Source organism: Acomys russatus, chromosome 6 (assembly GCF_903995435.1).
Source record: "Acomys russatus chromosome 6, mAcoRus1.1, whole genome shotgun sequence".
Lineage (NCBI taxonomy): Eukaryota > Metazoa > Chordata > Mammalia > Rodentia > Muridae > Acomys > Acomys russatus.
Genome location: NC_067142.1, coordinates 32,617,863 through 32,636,829, shown reverse-complemented (window position 1 = coordinate 32,636,829; position 18,967 = coordinate 32,617,863). Strand labels below are relative to the sequence as shown.

The window sequence follows — 18,967 nt, the reverse complement described above, 5'->3', positions numbered from 1 at the left end:
CGGAAAGAATTGGAATGGTGCCTTACCTTGTTGTTGTTGCTTGTTTGTTTGTTTTTTTGTTTGTTTTTAAGATATTCTCCTGGCTAGACTGGAACTTACTACCAGGCTGGCCTTGAACTCACACTGTAGACCAGACAGGCCTTGAACTCACAGAGATCCACCTGCCTCTGCCTCCTGAGTGCTGGGATTACAGACATGCACCGTCATGCCCAGTTATTTTTTTTGTTGTTGTTTTTTGTTTTGGTTTAAAAATCCTTGTTAAAAAGAGAAGACGTGTCCGAGCATGGTAGTGCACACCTTTAATCCCAACACTCGGGAGGCAGAGGCAGGCAGATCACTGTGAATTCGAGGCCAGCCTGGTCTACAAAGTGAGTCCAGGACAGCTAAGGCTACACAGAGAACCTGTCTTGAAAAACCAAAGAGAGAGAGAGGGAGAGACAGAATAAGAGAATAGGCAGGTGGTTTCTGATGACGTTCCCCCATTTCAGTGGGAACTGTGTGACCAGCTCCTTTTTGTAATGTGCCCCTGATTCCAGCATGAAGCTCTCAGGTGACATGACACCCAAATGCCATATGCAAATGGAAAGCCACACCAAAGAGGAACAGAAGAACAATTTATGAGACAAGGTGTCTGTCAGGATACAAAAGCTCGGACAAGACCTCCAAGGAGATGCACACGGGGCTGGAGAGATGGCTCCGTGGTTAAGAGCACTTCCTGCTCTCCCAGAGGACCTGGGTTTGGTTCTCAGCACCCATGTCAGGCAATTCACAACTGCCAGTAACTCCATGTAGCACAGACAGACAGAGACACACACACTAAATAAATTCATTAAAAAAAAAAAAAAAAAAAAGATGCACACAGAACAGGCAGACACTTGTACTATGCATAAAAACAAGAGTCTCTCACGTACTCTGGTGCCTCACATTTGACCATGTCCCCTGGAGGGGGAGACCTGGTGGCACTCAGAGGAAGGACAGCAAGTAGCCAAGAAGAGACTTGATACCCTATGAGAATATATAGGGGGACGTAATCCCCCTCAGGAACAGTCATAGGGGAGGGGAATAATGGGAAAATGGGGGGGGGGGGGAGGAATGGGAGGATACAAGGGATGGGATAAACATTGAGATGTAAAAGAATAAATTAAAAAAAAAAAAAAAAAAAGAAACGTGGGACAATTGAAAAAAAAAAAAAAGAGTCTGAATTTAAAAGAAATAGAAAACAGGGGCCAAGCTGGGTGTGGTGGCACCTACCTTTAATTCCATCACTCAGGAGTCAGAGGCAGGCTAATCTCTTTGAATTGGAGTCTAGCCTGGTCTACATAGTGGGTGCCAGGTCATTTAAGAGTACTTACTGAGACCTTGTCTCAAGTACGAAAACAACAAATAACCTTTGAGACATTTTATGCAGAAACAAAATCCAACCCACATGTTCATAAGTAAACAGGCCAGCCATGGTGGTACAGGTTGTACACCTAGGTCATACAGCCCAAGGAAATGCCTGAGTAAAACCTAGATCAGACCTAAGGGGAGTCATATTTATATAAACCAAGGGCATAGGGGCCACATGGAGTTGGGCAGGAGGAGCTCAAGTTTAAGGCCAGCCTGGGCTACACAGTGACTTTGGGGTCAACCTGTTCTATCTAGTAAGATCCTTTCTTCAAAAACGCTAGACCAAAACCTGATACTAGGCACCATGCTGACCTGCCATCCAGCTACCCCGAGGGCTGAATCACAAATTCAAGCCTTCCAGGATTAGAGTTCAAGGTCAGTCTGAACCATTTAATGAGACCACACCTCAAGATGAAATTTTGAAAAGAATCCTTCTCCAGGGTCTAGCACAGGAAATGTAGGCCTCACTGTGAGTCTCTTTGCAACAGATGGAGACCATTGCAGAAACCCACAACCAACCAACCATATGCTGAGCTGTGAAGTCCAGTCCAAACGGATGAATCTCCAGAACAACTCCACAACTCCTAAACCTTAAGGCTCAGGGAATATTTGGGAAGTGGTGTGTAAGATCAGGGAGTTGGCTCTGAGTAATGCCTGCTAAGAATGTCAGAAGCCACACCCATGAAGTCTGGCCCACTTGAGCTGAACAAGGACCACACTAACTCAGATGGAAGTGGAAAGCCCAGAAGGCCTCAGCCCTAGACTAAGAACTACAGGCAACTGAGAAATGCTGAGGAAGAATGGGAATAATAGTCTTCGCCAGGGAAGAGCGCACCAGTGGATTAATCAATACCAAATAGTCACCCCTGAAAACACATATGCAAGTAACATTATGCAGACTGAGTGGGCTGTATTTGTGTGTGTCAGTGTGTGTGTGTGTGTGTGTGTGTGTGTGTGTGTGTGTGTGTGTGTGTGTTTGGTTTTTTTTTTGTATCCCTGGCTGTCCTGGACTTCCTTTGTAGACCAGGTTGGCCTCAAACTCAAAGAGATCCACCCACCTCTGCCTCCTGAGTGCTAGGATTAAAGGCATGGGTCACCACACCCAATACTGTGCATGTATTTTTATACATTTAACATTTATGCATTTTATACATATATACATATATATGTATATATTTGTGTGTAACAACAATTGTTGGAAAAGATCATGAATTTTTAAAAATAGCAAGGAAAGAATTATGGGAGGATTTAGAGGGAAGAAAGGAAAGGGGGTAGGGTAGGGATGATGTAACTATAATCTCAAAAATAAATATATAAAAATTTAAAAGGGTTAGATCTGGGACTGGAGAGATGGCTCAGCAGTTAAGAGCACTGACTGCTTTTCTAGAGGACCTGGGTTCATATCCCAGCACCCATACGGTAACTCACAACTGTCTGTAACTCCAGTTCCAGGGGATTCAATACTCTCTTCTGGCTTCTGCACACACATGGTGCATGGCTATACACATATGCAAAGCTTTCATACACATAAAATAATAAAAATTAAAAATAATGAATTTAAAATGGCTTTAATTACACAATGGTAGAAGAATGCTTTCCTAGCATGCCTGGGGTTGGTTTCTGCCTCTAGATTCCACTCCCCAGTCCTTCTAAAGAAAGAAAGAAAGAAAAAAACCCCACAAAATATCTACGTCGGATAATCAACAAATCCAGGCAATTGTATATAACAAGAGAAACAGGGACATGCGGCCTTGACTGAAGCAGGAATGGCGTAGATCAGAGAGACAAGGTAGAGTGAGGACACACGTGGCTCCTGCAGGGCACGCGAGTCCTGTGAGGCCATTGTCAGGACACTGAATGGGCTTATGATGTATGTCAGACTCATATCTGCCAGGAGATGCCAGCCCGCGGTGTGAAGTCCACCATGACATGATTTTAAATGGCCTCAGTGGATCTACATTTCCAGAGATCAGTGAGCAACAGTGGATGGACCGAGAAAAGCAGTCACCAGTGGATCCTCTGGGAAAGAGAGAAACCAGCATTTATACAACACTTAAAAATGTCCAGAATCAGGCCGGGTGTGTTGGCGCACGCCTTTCATCCCAGCACTTGGGAGGCAGAGGCAGGTGCATCGCTGCAAGTTCAAGGCCAGCCTGATCTACAAAGTGAGTCCAGGACAGCCAAGGCTACACAGAGAAACCCTGTCTCAAAAAACTAAAAAAAAAAAAAAAAAAAAAAAAAGTCCAGAATCAGGCTGGAAAGATGACTCAGCAGATAAGGTTGTGGGGCGGGGGGAGGAGGTGGGGGGGGGTAGGAGGGTAGAGATCCAACTCCACAAAACTGTCCTCTGACCTCCACACATAACAGGAAAGTTTACCATTAAAGAAAAATGTAAAGAATGGCAAAAATACAAAATAGTTTTTTAGTACTTTCTTTTTTCTTTTGAGACACAGTCATGCTATATAGCGCTGGCTGTCCTCGAACTTGGTATGTAGAGCAGGCTGACCTGGAACAAGGATTCTCTGGCCTCTGCCTCCTGAGTGCTGGAGGCTTTAAAAAAAAAATTGTGTGTATGCCAATGGGTGCGTCTGTGTGTGTCGGGGGCGGGGAGGGGGGGGGGGGAGAGGGGGATGTGCACATGACTGCAGGTGCCTGTTAACAGGATGCCTGGGAGCTGGAGTTACAGGTGTTGTGAGCTGTCTGGTGCGGGTGCCAGGAACCCAATCTTGGTCCTCTGAAAGAGCAATCCGAGCTCTGTCCTGCCGAGCCATCTCTTTGGCCTCTGAAATAGTGTCTCAACGCTTTTGTTCCAGAGAGTCTCTGTTCGAGGCAGCGGTCCTCAGTCTCCTTACGTGCGACCCTTTCGTACAGCTCCGCTGGTTGTGCCGACCCCCAACCACATAATTATTTTTGTTGCTGCCTCATCACTGTAATTTTGCTACAGTTATGATTCATAATGTGAATAACTGATAAATGACCCCAGAGGGGTCATGACCCAAGGGTTAGAAAACACCGGCGTACGGGTTCGCTTCACTGATTTCCAGGTACTTGGCTCACCTCGGGCAGCTCACCTCACACTTGCAGCTCCTTTGCTCTTCAGCAGCACAGCCTGGCAACACTAAACTGTTATGTGTTGCCAAAACACGGGATAGGTTATTTGATAATTTGATAATTTCGAGGCTGTGTCATATTCCGGTTATGTTTGTTTTTGGGTTTTTTTTTTTTTTTTTTCCAAAATAACCTTACTGAGCTGTTCATGAAGCTTATTCTGAAAAGCTTAAAGCTCCACACAAACGTTTTAATGTTGTGATGAACGGACAAATGAGCTTATGCGTGAGAATACGCTCCCAGGCGTACACTGTAAAGCGATTTGCAGCGGACTGGGGCAAGTCTTGTTTTGGAAGTCGGCCTTGTGCATAAGGGCTCACCAGAGCTTTATGACCCATATGTGAGATAACCTAAGACTCTCTTGCAAATTTCCTAAACCCCCACTAGGGGGCAGTATGAAAGCAATTGAAATCTGTAATGTCTTGCCCCAGCGATTAGGCTTTCTATTTAAAATTTCTGTGCCTCAATTTCTTCGCTAAGACTATACGGGGGTATAATGAGCATTACTGAGTAGCTATATACAAGTGCATTGGTCTGGCTACCTGTCCCAGTGTAAGCCCTTAGTGAGCTATCGCTATTAATATTTTGTATAGTTTATTAATGACTATTACTATTATTAGTCTTCTATCAATATGCTGTCATTAATAGTCTATTTATTAGTCTTCTATTAACAGGCTGTTATACCTAAAAATTGATCCTTTAAACTGCTCCCACAAGGTATCAGAGGTCACCTAGTTCTCTCTTCCATCATCCCCACCTGGGACCTGGGAAAAAACTCTGGAGTGGACTTCATGGCGTGATTTCCTAGACACTGGAGCTGGTGTCCACAGTCCTTCCTCCTGGGGAGGAGCCTCCACAAGGTCAGCCTTAGGAAGGAGTCTGCCCATAGAAGACCAGGCTGGTCCTCAGCCTGTGGCTGCCTTCTCAACTGGCCACCATGGGAAAGAGTGATGGGGCTCTTGCTCTCTGGGGCTGCAAACCTCTGTGTGAGCGGGAGAGGGCACCTTAGAGGCTGCCTGGCTGGCCAGCGTGTCTTTCAACAAGAAGCCATAGCCAGTGAGGAGGAACCTTATTAAACATTTACCCTTGCTGTCATTACGCCCTGCAGGCAGCTGGGGGACCTTCTCAATGTCACCACTACACTCTGTCGTGAGTGTAAATGAATTCAAGTTTTCAGAGTGCTTTTTTCATCTTTTTTTCTCTGTTGAGAACTTCTTAGGAATAGTCACTATTGTCAGATGAGGAACCCAAGGCTGCAGAACCCAGTCACCTGTCCAGATCCCTTAGCCCTGTGCCACACTGGAGGCTCTAGGGCGGGAGTTCTCAACCTGTGGGTTGTGACCCCCTGATGGGAAAGAGGGGAATGTCCTAATAATTATTTTGCATGGTTGCCTAAGACCATCTGCATATCAGATATCAACATTATAGTTCATACATGTAGCAAAATTACAGTTAGCAGTAGCAACAAAAATGATTGTATGGCTGGGGATCACCCCCAACATGAAGAACTGTATTAAAGGGTCACAGCATTAGGAAGGTTGAGAACCACTGCTCTAGACTCTAGACTTGGAGCCTTGGTCCCTCTAGACAAGTGTTTCCCAACCTTCCTAATGCTGTGACCACAACAGTTCCTCAAGTTGTGGTGACTCCCAACTATAGAATTATTTTTGTTGCTACTTCATAACTGTTATTTTGCTACTGTTATGAATCATAATGTGAATCTCTGTGTTTTCCCGATGATCATAGGTGATCCCTGTGAAACGGTCCTTTGACACCCAAAGGGGTCGTGACCCACAGGTTGAGAACTGCTGCTCTAGAGTCTAGCAGAACCAAGTGGTGGAGCATGGGCCAACAGGGTCTGGCTCCTGCCTGACCTCCCATGCCTAAGAAATAAGCAATCAGACATACAGCTCCAGAGCAGCTCTCTGCAGGGGCATACTGCCAAGGCTTTCATTCCATTTCTGGACTGTAACCCTTTATTCATCCAACCTGGCTGGGTGTTGATCTGAGGACACTTTCATCCCATGAGTAGGGGCACTCTTGTTCGTAGAGCCAGAGATACTGCGTGGCACTTCATGGCTGCATAGTTCTCAGCAGGCACCTGCCATGGGCTCTGGTCTAATGAGGGCTGCCTCCTCAAAGATGTTTTCCTTTTGGTCTGAATTAAAAAAAAAAAAAAAAAAAAAAAAAAAAATATATATATATATATATATATATATATATATTATTCTCGTGTGTGTGCAAAAGTGTGTACGTGTGTGTGTGGCCATGCGCGCGTGTGCCAGTGCATGCGTGCATGCAGCCACATGTACATGAGTGCAGGTGATGCCTGCAGAGGCTACAGGACAGCACTGAATTGCCTGAAGGTGGAGTGACAGGCCACTGTGAGCCATCTGATGTAGGTCTTCTGGAAGAACAGCTCTTAACTATGGAGCTATCACTCCTGTTTGAATTGTTTTGTTGTTTAAGGTTTCTTTTTATTTTGGTGCATGAGTGTTTTGCTTGTATGTGTGAGCACTGTAGGCATGCCTGGTGCCCTTGGAGGCTAGAAGAGGGCATTTGATTGTTTTGAACAGTCTTGTGGGTTCGAGAAACTGAACCTGGGTTCTCTACAAGAACAGCAAGGGCTCTTAACTGCTGGGTCGTCTCTCCAGTTGTGGTGGTAATATATATGGCCCCCATATATATTTTGAATGCTTGGCCCATAGGGAGTGGCACCATTAGGAGATATGGCCTTATTGGAAGAAGTGTGTCACTTCGGAGATGGGCTTTGAGGGCTTATACGTACTCAAGCTACGCCCAGTATGACAGTCTCCCTCTGCTGCCTTTGGGTCAAGATGTAGAACTCTCAGCATGCTGCCGTGTTTCCCACCATGATGATAGTGGACTAAAGCTCTGAACTGCAAGCCAGCTCCAGTTAAATGTTTTCCTTTATAAGAGTTGCCAGCTCATGGTGTCTCTTCACAAGAATAAAGCCCTAAGCCACCAGTCCCATGATTCTTCCCCCAAGCTGAATTCCACCTCATCATTCTTCTGCCTCAGTTTTCCAAGTGCTGTGACAATAGGCACGTGCTACCTGCCTAAAGGCTGCCTTAAGTCCATGGTTCACAGCTCTCTTGGGGATGTCACTAAATTGTTAAAAATAACATCTTCACTCATACTGCAGGGATGAGGACAGGGTCTGACTACCTTAAAGGTAAATTCTCATTCTCTCTCTCTCTCTCTCTCTCTCTCTCTCTCTCTCTCTCTCTCTCTCTCTCTCTCTCACATTTTTTTGATACAGGGTTTCTCACTATAACATCCTTGGCTATCTTGGATTCTCTTTGTAGACCAGGCTAGCCTTGAACTCACAAAGATCCACTTGCCTCCACCTCCCAAGTGCTGGGATCAAAGGCGTGCATCACCATGCCCGGCTTGGCCTGGAATTTTCAGTCCTCCCACCTCTGCTTCCATGTGCTGGGATCACAGGTGTGTGCCATGCCTAGCTTGATTTGGCTTCTTGAGCCATTCCTCACAGATTTCCAGTGGAGCAGGTCTAAGAGAGTCCTGCACTCTCCACAAATGCCTGCTAAGAGAAGCCAAAGGGCTCAGCCTGGGTGAGAGCTGAGGTGGTCTTTCTGGTCCTCCATCAACCACTCACCCACATACCTTCGTGTCCAGAAACAGCCACAGAGCACTGTGTAGCAATTGAGACAAGGTGGAACTTCTTTTCTTTTTCTGTGATCTTACCGTCCATGTCAGAGGCAGATGAAAGAAAGTGCCGTTGGAGCTCCTGGTGCTTCCGTTATACAACCTGAGTGTGTGCTGACCACGCCCAGCTCCAGGCTGAGGACACTACCGTGAACTCTGAATACTTGTTTTAGAAGGAAGTGCAGTCAAGGTGGTGGCAGGGAAAAACTGTCACTGGTGTTGTGCCTACGCCAGCTCCCACCCCCACCTCAGGCCCTGTTCCTCTTTCCTGTCTGTAACAATTCAGAGGTAACCTGTGGGACCCCCGCCCCCCCCCCCCCCCCGCCCGTTGAGGACAGGGCAGCAAAAAAGGCCGACACTGACACAGAGAGGGACACACACGCCATAGGTACAAACCATTCGTTTTATTTCCGGTATTGGTTTATACAAACTTGCAAGATACAAACGCAGAGCTCACTGGGGTTCCTCAGTACCTAATCTAGTAAGATTGCTGCTGAAAAGGAGGGAGTTCTCACCTACCTCAGCCAGGCGCCCCCTTTTACAGGAGAGGACGCTCAGGGGGTGCTACAGCGGTATGGTCTCAACAGAGGTGCTGTCCATCTAAGCTTTAACTCTTTGTCTAAGGGTCACTTTCATACTAAAGACACTGAGATCATAGATTTTCTCATATGGTTTATTGTCTAACACCAGCAAATCAAATTGGCCCCAAATATGTGCATAAATAGATATGTATATATATTTATATTTATATATAGTATTTTTCCTTAGTTTGCAGTAGTAGCCCTGCCCCAAGAACATGCCTTTCACAAAGGCAGGCAAGCATGCCTGCTGCTTGCAAGCTTGCTTCCTCAAGAAAAATCTTTAAAGTGACAGTAGCAATATTTGCCCGCAGCCTCTTGGTTTTTGGTGGAGGAGGTAATGTGTTCATTGGGAAGGCCCTATGTTGGTGGCCAGGACTTTCCCCAGATGGGCCCTGTTCATTCACAGCAAGAGGCTCCAGGCTGGGAAGGGGGCCAAAGAATGCCAGAGTTGGAGGGCAGGATTCAAAAGCTGGCCAGAAATGCTGTAAAATTCCTAAAGACATCATTTCAGATCTGGGGGGGAGAGGTCGCCACCCTGCCCAAATCCTTGCTCATGTCACCTGTCAGAAAGCAAGTTTGGAGAGCCGAGCTGCCGCAGGCAGAACTCCAGCCCACGGCATGAGGAAGCACCGAGGGCTTCTTCTTGGGGAAGTCTAAGCTTTGACATTGACTATGGGGCCCTCCCCAGCCAAGAACGAGGCTTCGAGTCTGGATGCCAGACCAATGTGCTAGGATAACTCCCAGAAAGAAAAGTCCTAGAGGGAAAGAAGTGTGACACAGAGTGGGCACAATAAAAGTGTGGGTGAGGCCCTGGGAGCTCACGGTATTCACCAAAGAACACAGAGGGCCCCAAGCCACTCTCTCTGGGCTTCACCTTGTGTCTTGGGGCCTGTCAGGGAGCAGACCGGCATCCTTCGAGCTGGCTAGCCTAGGCTGCCGGCAACCTGTTTGCCTTTTTCCACCAAGGGATGAGGGGAGGTGGTCCAGGGGCCCGTGTGACGACTGCATGTCTGCAGCTGTAAACATTTCCTTCAAGGAGACTCACACGCTTGACAACCCTTGGGCTGCTTCCTAAAGTTGACAATGAAGTCAAATTCTTAGACCAGGATTTTCAGGGGAATGTCCTGCCCCTGCAGGAAGCCGCCCACCCCAGGTGAGCCTAGGGACCAGCCCTTTACGATGACTGGGTAATGTGAAGGAAGCCACTGGGGCAGAGGGAAGGGTGTAGGATGGGACTAGGGACAGCCACCCCAGTCTCCTCACACAGTGCCAATCCCTTTCAGACATTGCACACTTTGAAAATAGATCTGCTTTTTAAACAAAAGCATAAAATAGGTCTGCCTTAAAATAAATCTTTCCTCTCCCCTTCTTTGGATCAAAAAGGCTAGGGGTGTGGTCTCAACAAGCTAAGAATGGCGTGGACAGAAAACAGGTCTGGGCAGGAGCTGAGGAAAGAACTGACATCCAGACAAATTTTATATATATAACACACATGGGTATCCATGACATGATCACTTCCATAAAACATATATTAAGGCATGTAAAGCAACATAAAGAGCCAGCTTTATGAAATACAGGATGAGAGGGGTGGAAGAAGTGCAGACATTTCTTGGTATTTTACGTGTCTTTCTAAAAATACCACTTTTTTAAAAAAGGAGAGACAGAGACAGGGAAAGCCCTAAAATTTCATTTCTGGTGGAAGAGGGTATAGGGAGAAAGGGGAACCTGGGAGCTAACCCCCCTACCAGTATTTAAGGAAGAAAGGACAGGTTTGGGGTGCTTGAACTATACAGATAGGGCTCACTTTCCAGAAGCCTGGTAGAGGTGAGGCAGGTGGACTCCTCCTGACCCAAAGCCAGACAATATCCTAAGCACCCAAAACAGAACCTGATACACAAAAAGTGCTTGACTAGTATTTGTTGAAGGAACTGTCATCTTTACTTGCATATAAACCAGTAACTGTCCCAACCATGAAGGAGTGGCGATGGATTGATGGGAGTTGACACAGTTGTTTCCTGGGGCCACCGATGTTCAGGCTGAAGTGTCTGGGCAGCAAGTGTGGCAGGCCAGGCCTGAGAGATGGTGTCTGTGGCTGGCCTTCCTTCTCTGCTCTCTGGTTCCGTTCACTCACAGTAGATGGAACACAGGAAGACATTCCTCGGCTCCCGGCTCTCCCTGTCCTGTCCTCCTTGGATAGATGGGTTGCAAAAAAGCCCAGCCTGTGGTCCTGCTCTAGATGCCTGAGAGGAGGAGTAAAGCCCTAGAATTCGGCCTCACAGTTAAGTCCTCATCCCCCGCCCCCCTCCATCCCAGGGCAAACCCTCAGCTGGCCCACAGTACTTCCCAGGTTTGAAGGGGTCAAGAAACTGGCTAGATAAGGCCCCACGGCTGATAGACTTTATGTCAGACAGTCTTCTCTCTGCTCAGGAGACAGACAGACAGCAGGCCTGGACACAGGTGGAACCATCTCACAGGCCATCTCGTGCTAACATCCCCTTACTCCATACTTTGCTACCAAGCACCTCATCTGGGGCTGATGTGTGCCTGGTGAGTCCTCCTGGGGCCACCTGCCCCTGAGGAAGACGTGAAGTACATAGGTCACAGTCAGGCCCTCTGCTTGGCACTAACCTAAGGCTCCACGCGAGAGAAGCCATTCCTATCCTCCCTTCCCATTTCCCTCCTTCTTGACATCCCAGCTGCTTGTGACTCGCACCCCGCTTTCCCTCCCTTCACTCTCTGAGCCTCTCCCCTCCTCCATCTGCTCCTGCTTCCAACATGCCCTCAGATCCTGCGCAGACCTGCTGTCGTCTATCCATAATGCCCGACCCCTCCGGGAGCCCAGGAGCCTCTCCCTATCACTCATCGTCTTCTTTGGCTCAAGCAGGGCAGCTGGTCTCGAGGGAACTCTGGGAAACCCATCAGCAGAGCCGTGCCAAAGCCGTGGGCATCGCTGAGGCAGCTGGGACCAAAGGAGGAAGAAGATGGCAAGCGTTGGCCTCTCACTGTGTTGTGTGGGTTCCAAGGGATGGAAGGTCTCTCTTGTCTTAACTTCTGGTCCTCATCCATAGCTGAGGGCAATGCTCCCCGCCAGGACACGGTTGCCATCAGGAGATGGTGCAGGAGGGCCACACAGTGCCATCCAGAACGGCAGTTGAGCTCCCTGTGACTAGGGCATCCTGGCCTTGACATCCCAGTCTTGCCTTAGAACCATGGCATGACAGTGCAGGCTTCAGGGCGAGGGTAGCAGATGTGAATTTGAAGGCATCCATGCTCCTTTCTGAAGCAGCCCTGGTCCCCAGCCTGGCTCTCTGAGGCATCCCATGGTGGGTGCAAGGGCAGGAGGCCAGGATGAGAAGCTGGAGCCTGCCCGGTGTGCAGTGGATGCTATCAGAAGGTGGCTCTGTGGAGCTTCACGGCATTGGCCTCAGCCAGGGCTTGCACTACAAAAAAGAGAAGCGGGTGAGAAGGGCACACAGGCTGGTGGCACCTCCAATCAGCTCCTCTAGGGAGTAAGACGCTTTGTTACAAAGAGCTGGGGGGCCATCCCTTCCCCAACCTGGAAAGAGCAGAGAGGAGGGTGAGAAGCCAGGTTCTTTCTCGTTCCTAGCCCATGGCTATGTGCTGCCAGGGGAGGGAAGAGCAAGGCCAGGGCTATGGTGCTTTAGCGCTGCTCTCAGTCACATTAATGTCTGGGAGTAGAGACACAGCATCTAGGAGCTTCTTAGGGTTCTGTGGCGGGACTTCCGTGGATCTCAAGAGACGGAAGCTGGTTAGCAGACCGGAAGTATAGGGTGGCAGGTACGGAGGTTGGGGAGCCAGGGAAGTACCTTCCCCCGAGCAGCAGATGGGTGTGGCATTAACACCATTAACTTCTGCTTGCAAAGAAGCAGAGTCATCGTCACTGCCATATCTATGAAGCAGGATTGCCAGCCACCTGCAGCCAGTACTGCTTGGAGACACTGGTGGCTCAAGCGGACAAATGGAGGGGGGACATTGCGCACAGGGTACCAGAGTAGGGAGAAGCAATGAGAGAGCATATATGACTCAGTAGGGTGGGGGAAAGAGGCCCCCCCTTCCCTGGGGTGCATGAAATACAGTAACAACAACAACAAAAAGTGCTTACGTCAGAGCTCAGACCCGCATGGTATGGCTGCTGTCGGCGCCCCGTGGGCTGTCAGACGTTAGGGGGTTGACTGGTGGAGTCGGGGAAGCAGGGGAGGTGGGAGGGCTTGGGGTGGCACATTGCACTGGAAACAAAAATGAACAGGGGAGTGAATAGAAGACAAAGGGTGCTAGGGGAGGAGACTGGGCACCCAGAGCAAGCGAGGCCACTCCCCGGGGCAGGGAGCAAGGCAGGGAGGCAAGCTGAGAGAGAGAGAGAGAGAGAGAGAGAGAGAGAGAGAGAGAGAGAGAGAGAGAGAGAGAGAGAGAAGAGCTGGGTGGGGGCTTGCTCAAGCAGAGGCAGAGCTGTCCTTAGTTCCCAGGAAGCAATGGAGAATAGCGAGGCTCCTGAGGAGACCTGGCCAAACCCAGGCTCTGTTAAGAAGCAGGGTGATGGTGTATGAGGCTGCACCCCATTCTGGGATAAAGACTCCCTTCCCATCCACACTGGGAGATTCATGCTCCACTCTGTGCAGACAGAATGAGGGAGTGTCACTCTGTAGTTTCACTCATGATAATGATTAATAGTGCAGTAAAATCACACCAGTCCACACAGGGTCAGGCCCCCCGCTTAACAGAGAAGTAGGACAGTCGGCAGATAATCATTTTCAAAGAACACGGATTCCCGTTGGGCATCAAGTCAGCCCAAGGGCTCAGAAGCCACTCCCATGATCAGGAGACCCTGTTGTGACCAGACCAGCAGAGGACCTTCAGTCCACTCTTGAAAAACTGTTTTTAACTTTAAGATGGTGGTGTTTGGACTGATGAGATTTTAGTTTATCATCATTTTGTGTGAAGAACAGCAAAAGGGAAAGACAGCGACCAGGAGAGTCCTCTGAGTGGCCACCAGACCCTTGCACATCCTCAGTGTAGCCAAGGCAGAGAGAACATTCTCACTTGGGCTCAGAGAAGAACCAGACCTCAGCCAGGGGTCACACTGCATTTCCAAGACGTGACATTAAACTTCCAAGGCCTTGCTCCCCACCCCGGCATGGGCCTCATCAACCTCCTCTGACCTCTGTGCAACTCAGGGCCAGTGTGACCCTTACTGTTGCTATGGTAATATCCTCAGTGTGTCCATAGCCTAGGTTGTACAAGTGCACATGGGGTGATGGCCACTTCCCATAATGCCATTTGTGGGATCTGACCCCACCACACGGTTACACTCATTTTACACAACTAAAACATGCGCTTGTGCTCTTTCAGGCCTCAATACTTCCATATGATCTGACATACTTTGTCACATCCTAAGCAAAAGCACTCACAAATGCCTTCCAACACACCCACGTGCATGTCTATATGGCCAAAGGAGGGTTACTCATGGGCCACGTGCAGACTCTAAAACAGTCAAAACCCCAACAAGTCAGCAAGGAGGTTCCCCGGGAAGCCAAAACAAAGGTTATAGCATCTACCCAGAGATTAGAAGCACAGTACTGGGGCTAGAAAAGGGAGAGAGAGCGGGGAGTCAAAAGGCCCTGCGTAGCTCTCTAAGATGGCACAAGTGAATGAGGTGTAAGTGGGGAGGGGACCACATGTGGATGCAGAGTCAGTCACATGGAGGGTGCAGCTCTTCAGGGCATGCTTTCAACGGAAGTCAAGAGCCTAAGGTATTAACTGAGGGAGGAAAAGGCAGTTATACAACTGTTATCTCTTTAAGGAAACAGACATGCTTGACTATACCCACTGAACCAAGTTAACTTCAAATGTGCAGCAAGTGCACACGGGGCAAATGTGGTGCTACAATGCACGCACATCTGCATGCGTGAGCAGCCACGCACATTTACGAGTGCATCCGCCTCTTGCCTCACCTTGTGCATAGACATTTTTCCAAGTGCCACAGAGTGTACACTGAGCACAACAAACAGGCTAGGCCTCAGTATTCCTGATTCACAAAAAGCCAGTCACACATAATATGCACATTCATAGAAGTTACACACACACACACACACACACACACACACACACGCTCAAACATCCCTTTCACCCACATACTGATCATTTATACGCAGATACATACCTGCAAACATTACCAGATATGTGACATCTGTGCCAGGTACACAGACTCAGAAATGCCACATCTTGTCATATGGTACATGCTGAACCAGCACATAGCAGCCAGGTAAACTTACAAACAGAGCATTCCTCACAGATTATGTTGTCTGTGACACTCTACACGCCAAGCCTGCTGTTCTTGGGACCTGTCCCAGCCGCTCTCCCTCCCAGTGTTCTGGGTATGAGCCTACGCCCACACTGCATGTGCCTAGGACTAGCTCTTGCTCTGAGGCTTCCGGGCCATGGGCCAAGGATAGCGGCACAGTGGGCTAGGTCTGAGGTCTGGCCCTATCATAGCCATTTTTTGAATTGTTGGGGGTTTTGGCAAAAGCACGATGACCATTTGCTTTCTGCACACAGACCCTGAAATGTAAGCTCATGTGTTGTCGGGGGAAATCTGATAGGCCCCAGAGGTTTGTCTTCATGAAACCTGGACTGTTGGGTAACAAGGGAGAGAAAGTGAAGTCCACGGCAGGGCAGAGGGGAGTTTTTAGTTTTTAAATAAAAGAATTTATGTATTTATTTGTGTACAGTGCTCTGCCTGTATGCACACCTGCAGGCCATAAGAGGGCATCAAATCACACTGTAGATGGTTGTGAGCCACCATGTGGTTGCTGGGAACTGAACTCAGGACCTCTGGAAGAGCAGGCAGTGTTCTTAACCTCTGAACCATCTCTCCAGGCCCCAAGAGGGGAGTTTTTAAGCATCATATGTGCTGCTCTCTTGAAATAGGAAGTGCCTTTTACCCAAAGCATGTGGAATTTGATTCAGCTTCAATTTTCATTCAAGTTCCTTTTGTAAGTAAAGTCAAGAGAGGTCACAGGAAGCCTCCTACCTGAGGCCAAACTGGTTCTGCGACCTTAGCTGCAGAAAGGGCTGTGGTCCCTCCTCCCTCTCGGGATGCTGGGTGGCACCTGAAACCTCCAGCGCTTCCCTAGCCCTCCCTCCTGAGCTCCATCCTTCTCCAAACCAGTTCCTCTCTCAGGTTTAACTGCTACCCTCTTTGCTGTGACCCACCACCCTCTGGCTGTACTGTGCATATAGAGAATAAGAAGCAGGGCGGGGCGGTTCACATTTCAACTTCAGCTCTCACTGGTTCAAGTGTCTCCACCCACCCAGCGTCACAGTGCTGACTGCCTGGCACTGTGCGAGGGGCTGCGGTCTGCTGCTTCCAACCTTTACACCCACTGAACTGAAGGCAGGTGTTTTGAATTCTACCAAAGAGGAAATGGAGGCTCAGAGTGCCATTTGTCACCAAACGCAAAGCACCATCCCTTCCTGGGACGCTCGGCCTTCCATTTTTATCTGCTTGCTCCTGCCTCATTGTGACCACCCTGCTGTGGCCTGTAATATGGTCTCTCTCCCTTCTACTGGTCACCTTAAGCCTCCTAACTGTGGCCACAAAAGTTCACACCTTGTAGGCATGGTGGTACACACCAATAATCCCAGCAGTCAGAGGATTAAACAGGAAGATGGAGAGTCCCAGGCCAGGCTGGGTTGACAGAGCCAAACTCTGTCTCAAAAACAAAACAAAATAAAATGATGCCACCGTGCGTGGATGAGCTAACCACTGCCTTACTTTCCCCTCCCACTCACACAGACTCCCCTTCATTCAAAGCCCAGCCACATCCCCCCTCCTCCAGGATGCTGCCCTAGCCTGTGGATGTTGACCCTGGTGACGTTAACACTATGCTATCTAACTGGGACCCTCGGTGTGAGGCCACTCCCTCTTCATCGCCTCTTCTTGGTGGGAAAGCTAATTTGGATCAGAAGCCAAGGTAGAGATGAAATGTCTCTTAAGTCCTTGGCTGCCATGTCTTTTGTGTGTGTGTGTGTGTGTTCTCTTCGCGTGTAGCAAGGAGGAAAAAAGCAGAAGGAAACCTGAACCCCTGGCCTCGTCACCCATGGTGGCAAACACGCCTGTGCTTCCTGAGGAAGGTGCCACCATCGTCCTCCCTTCTCTGTGGCTTTTCAGAGGGCAGATGTGGCTCCGGGTCCCCTGCAGCTTCTGACCAGGTCCCCTACAAAGTGGCTGTGAGCATCATGACAGCTGAGCCCCTGGAGGTCACAGCCACTCTGGCCCCTTCGTGTTGAGCCCAGCACAGACCCAGTTAGTGCTTAGCGAATGCTTAGTCTGACCTTTAGTCTGACCCTGAGAACCATCTCCTTGGCCTGGCATCTCTCTGAGCCTGACCCTCCCCTGGCAGTACTACATTTCCTCCCCTACACCTGGTCAGCTGGTGTCCCTGGCGGAGCGAGGCCCAGCCCCTCTCACCAGACAGCATGCGGCCCCTGCGGGAGGCCTCGGTCGCCAGGGCACAGGAGATTTCAATCCGCTTCTCCTGCTCCTGCAGCTGGCTCTCTGAGTCCTGGGGCACGTCCACAGAGTCCCCCTCGCCGATGGGCACCACGTTCTGCATACTGAAGAGGCACAGACACACAGACATGGAGGGAGGGACAGACTGGTCCAATTGGCTCGGGGTGGCCTGCAGCTGAGGTTGGTGGGGGAGGGCCAGGGGCCTTTGAGTATGCAGGCTCTGGTGCCCAGCAAGGCTGCCCCTAGGAGCGAGGGAGACCCTGGCAAGACTGTTGGGATCCCCTACCCTTCATGTTTGCCAATGAATCGTCAGCGGTTCAGGTGACCACGTGGGGCAGCCTTGAAGGGGAGGAGGATGAGCAGAGGCGCCCACCACTTTGTGCACAAGCCCAGCAGGTCTTTCTAGGACCCAGAGGCAGCACCCTCATTCCTACCAGACGCCTGGGTATGTCTGCTGCCTCTGGCCACTGCTTCCATTTTCTCTACCCTGGGGAGGCAAGGTGCCTCCAAGATGTCTAGTGCCCAAGGAACCTGAGTGCAGAGAGGGTCTTCCTAGACCTATTACCTGGATTTGGCAATGAGTGTCTTGATCCTCTCTACTTTCTTCTGCTTCTCCTTCAACTCCTCGGGGCTCAAGGGGGCATCGGGTTCCAGATCAATGTATCGTTCAGGAATGAGGACTTTGTCTGGAGTGGAGAGCTGTGGAGGGCCTGAGGTCACCACCTACATCCCCTCCCCGTCCTCCTCCTGCCCCCCCCCCCACGCACTCACTCCCTCCCTCAGCCCCGTCCTGGATCCACTCACCTCCTTATTGATGTCAACATCGTAGTGTTGGGGCTCCAGTTCCATTTTGCGAAGCCGGGCGATTTCTTCTCGCGGTGTCTCATACGCCTGGCCGCCAGGTTCCTCTGCCCTCAGGGCTGCCTCCAGGTTGGAGATGTCCACTTCGTGGATGCTGCGGTGACGGCGCACCTGAGGGACAGCACTGTCAGGACCAAATCACTTCTACCCGTGACTCCCCCCCAGGCAGTTCTTACCGGTCCTGTATCCCTGCTCCCCTCCCCCACCAGCATCATCTGATCAGGCTCCCACTGTCGCTGTCCTGCACTGCAGAGCCACCCTCTTCCCCTCTGCTTCCCTGACACCAGCCTAGAGCAAGGCCCAGAGGCACAATCTCATCAGTGTATCTTGTCAGTGCTCGCTCCTCTAGTCACAGGCTAAACTGCACACCTCGGGCAGGAGACGCAGGATGCCCCATATTGCTTTCTAATAGTTTTATGCTACGGAAGTTCTGACCTATTGGCTTGAGCAAAACTATACGAAGGCAGGGTTTGCATCATGTTTCTTCTCTCTTTCTGGAACTTACTGTAGAGAAAAGCTAAATAGGTGCCTTGGCCCCACCCACCCTCGCACGTGGAGCCGTGCGGCCCAGAAAGCCCTTGGTTTCTCTTGACTGTTTCCCTAGCTATAACATAGGGGTGATAAATTTGAAATCCTTGCTGTCACTGATGGGGCTTAAATGAAGGAATATGGGAGCCAGTATGGCTGTCTTCAGGCCACCCAGGCCAGTGCGCAACACACAGAAGGCACATCATAGTCACATGAAAGGGATGACTCTTGGGGCTGGAGAGATGGCTCAGAGGTTAAGAGCACTGACTGCTCTTCCAGA

The 18,967-nt window shown here is 49.6% G+C and overlaps 1 protein-coding gene across 1 annotated transcript in view; it reads right to left on the bottom strand.

The window, feature by feature from the left end:
* Positions 1-11,946: 11,946 nt before the first annotated feature.
* The window catches only part of Plekha6 (pleckstrin homology domain containing A6), a 141,827-nt gene continuing 134,806 nt past the window's right edge, over positions 11,947-18,967 (bottom strand). Inside the window, 5 exon segments of the mRNA XM_051147407.1 lie at positions 11,947-12,208; positions 12,892-13,015; positions 17,257-17,402; positions 17,864-17,997; positions 18,103-18,270. Coding sequence (XP_051003364.1) covers positions 12,900-13,015; positions 17,257-17,402; positions 17,864-17,997; positions 18,103-18,270 — 564 coding nt within the window. The 3' untranslated portion in view covers positions 11,947-12,208; positions 12,892-12,899.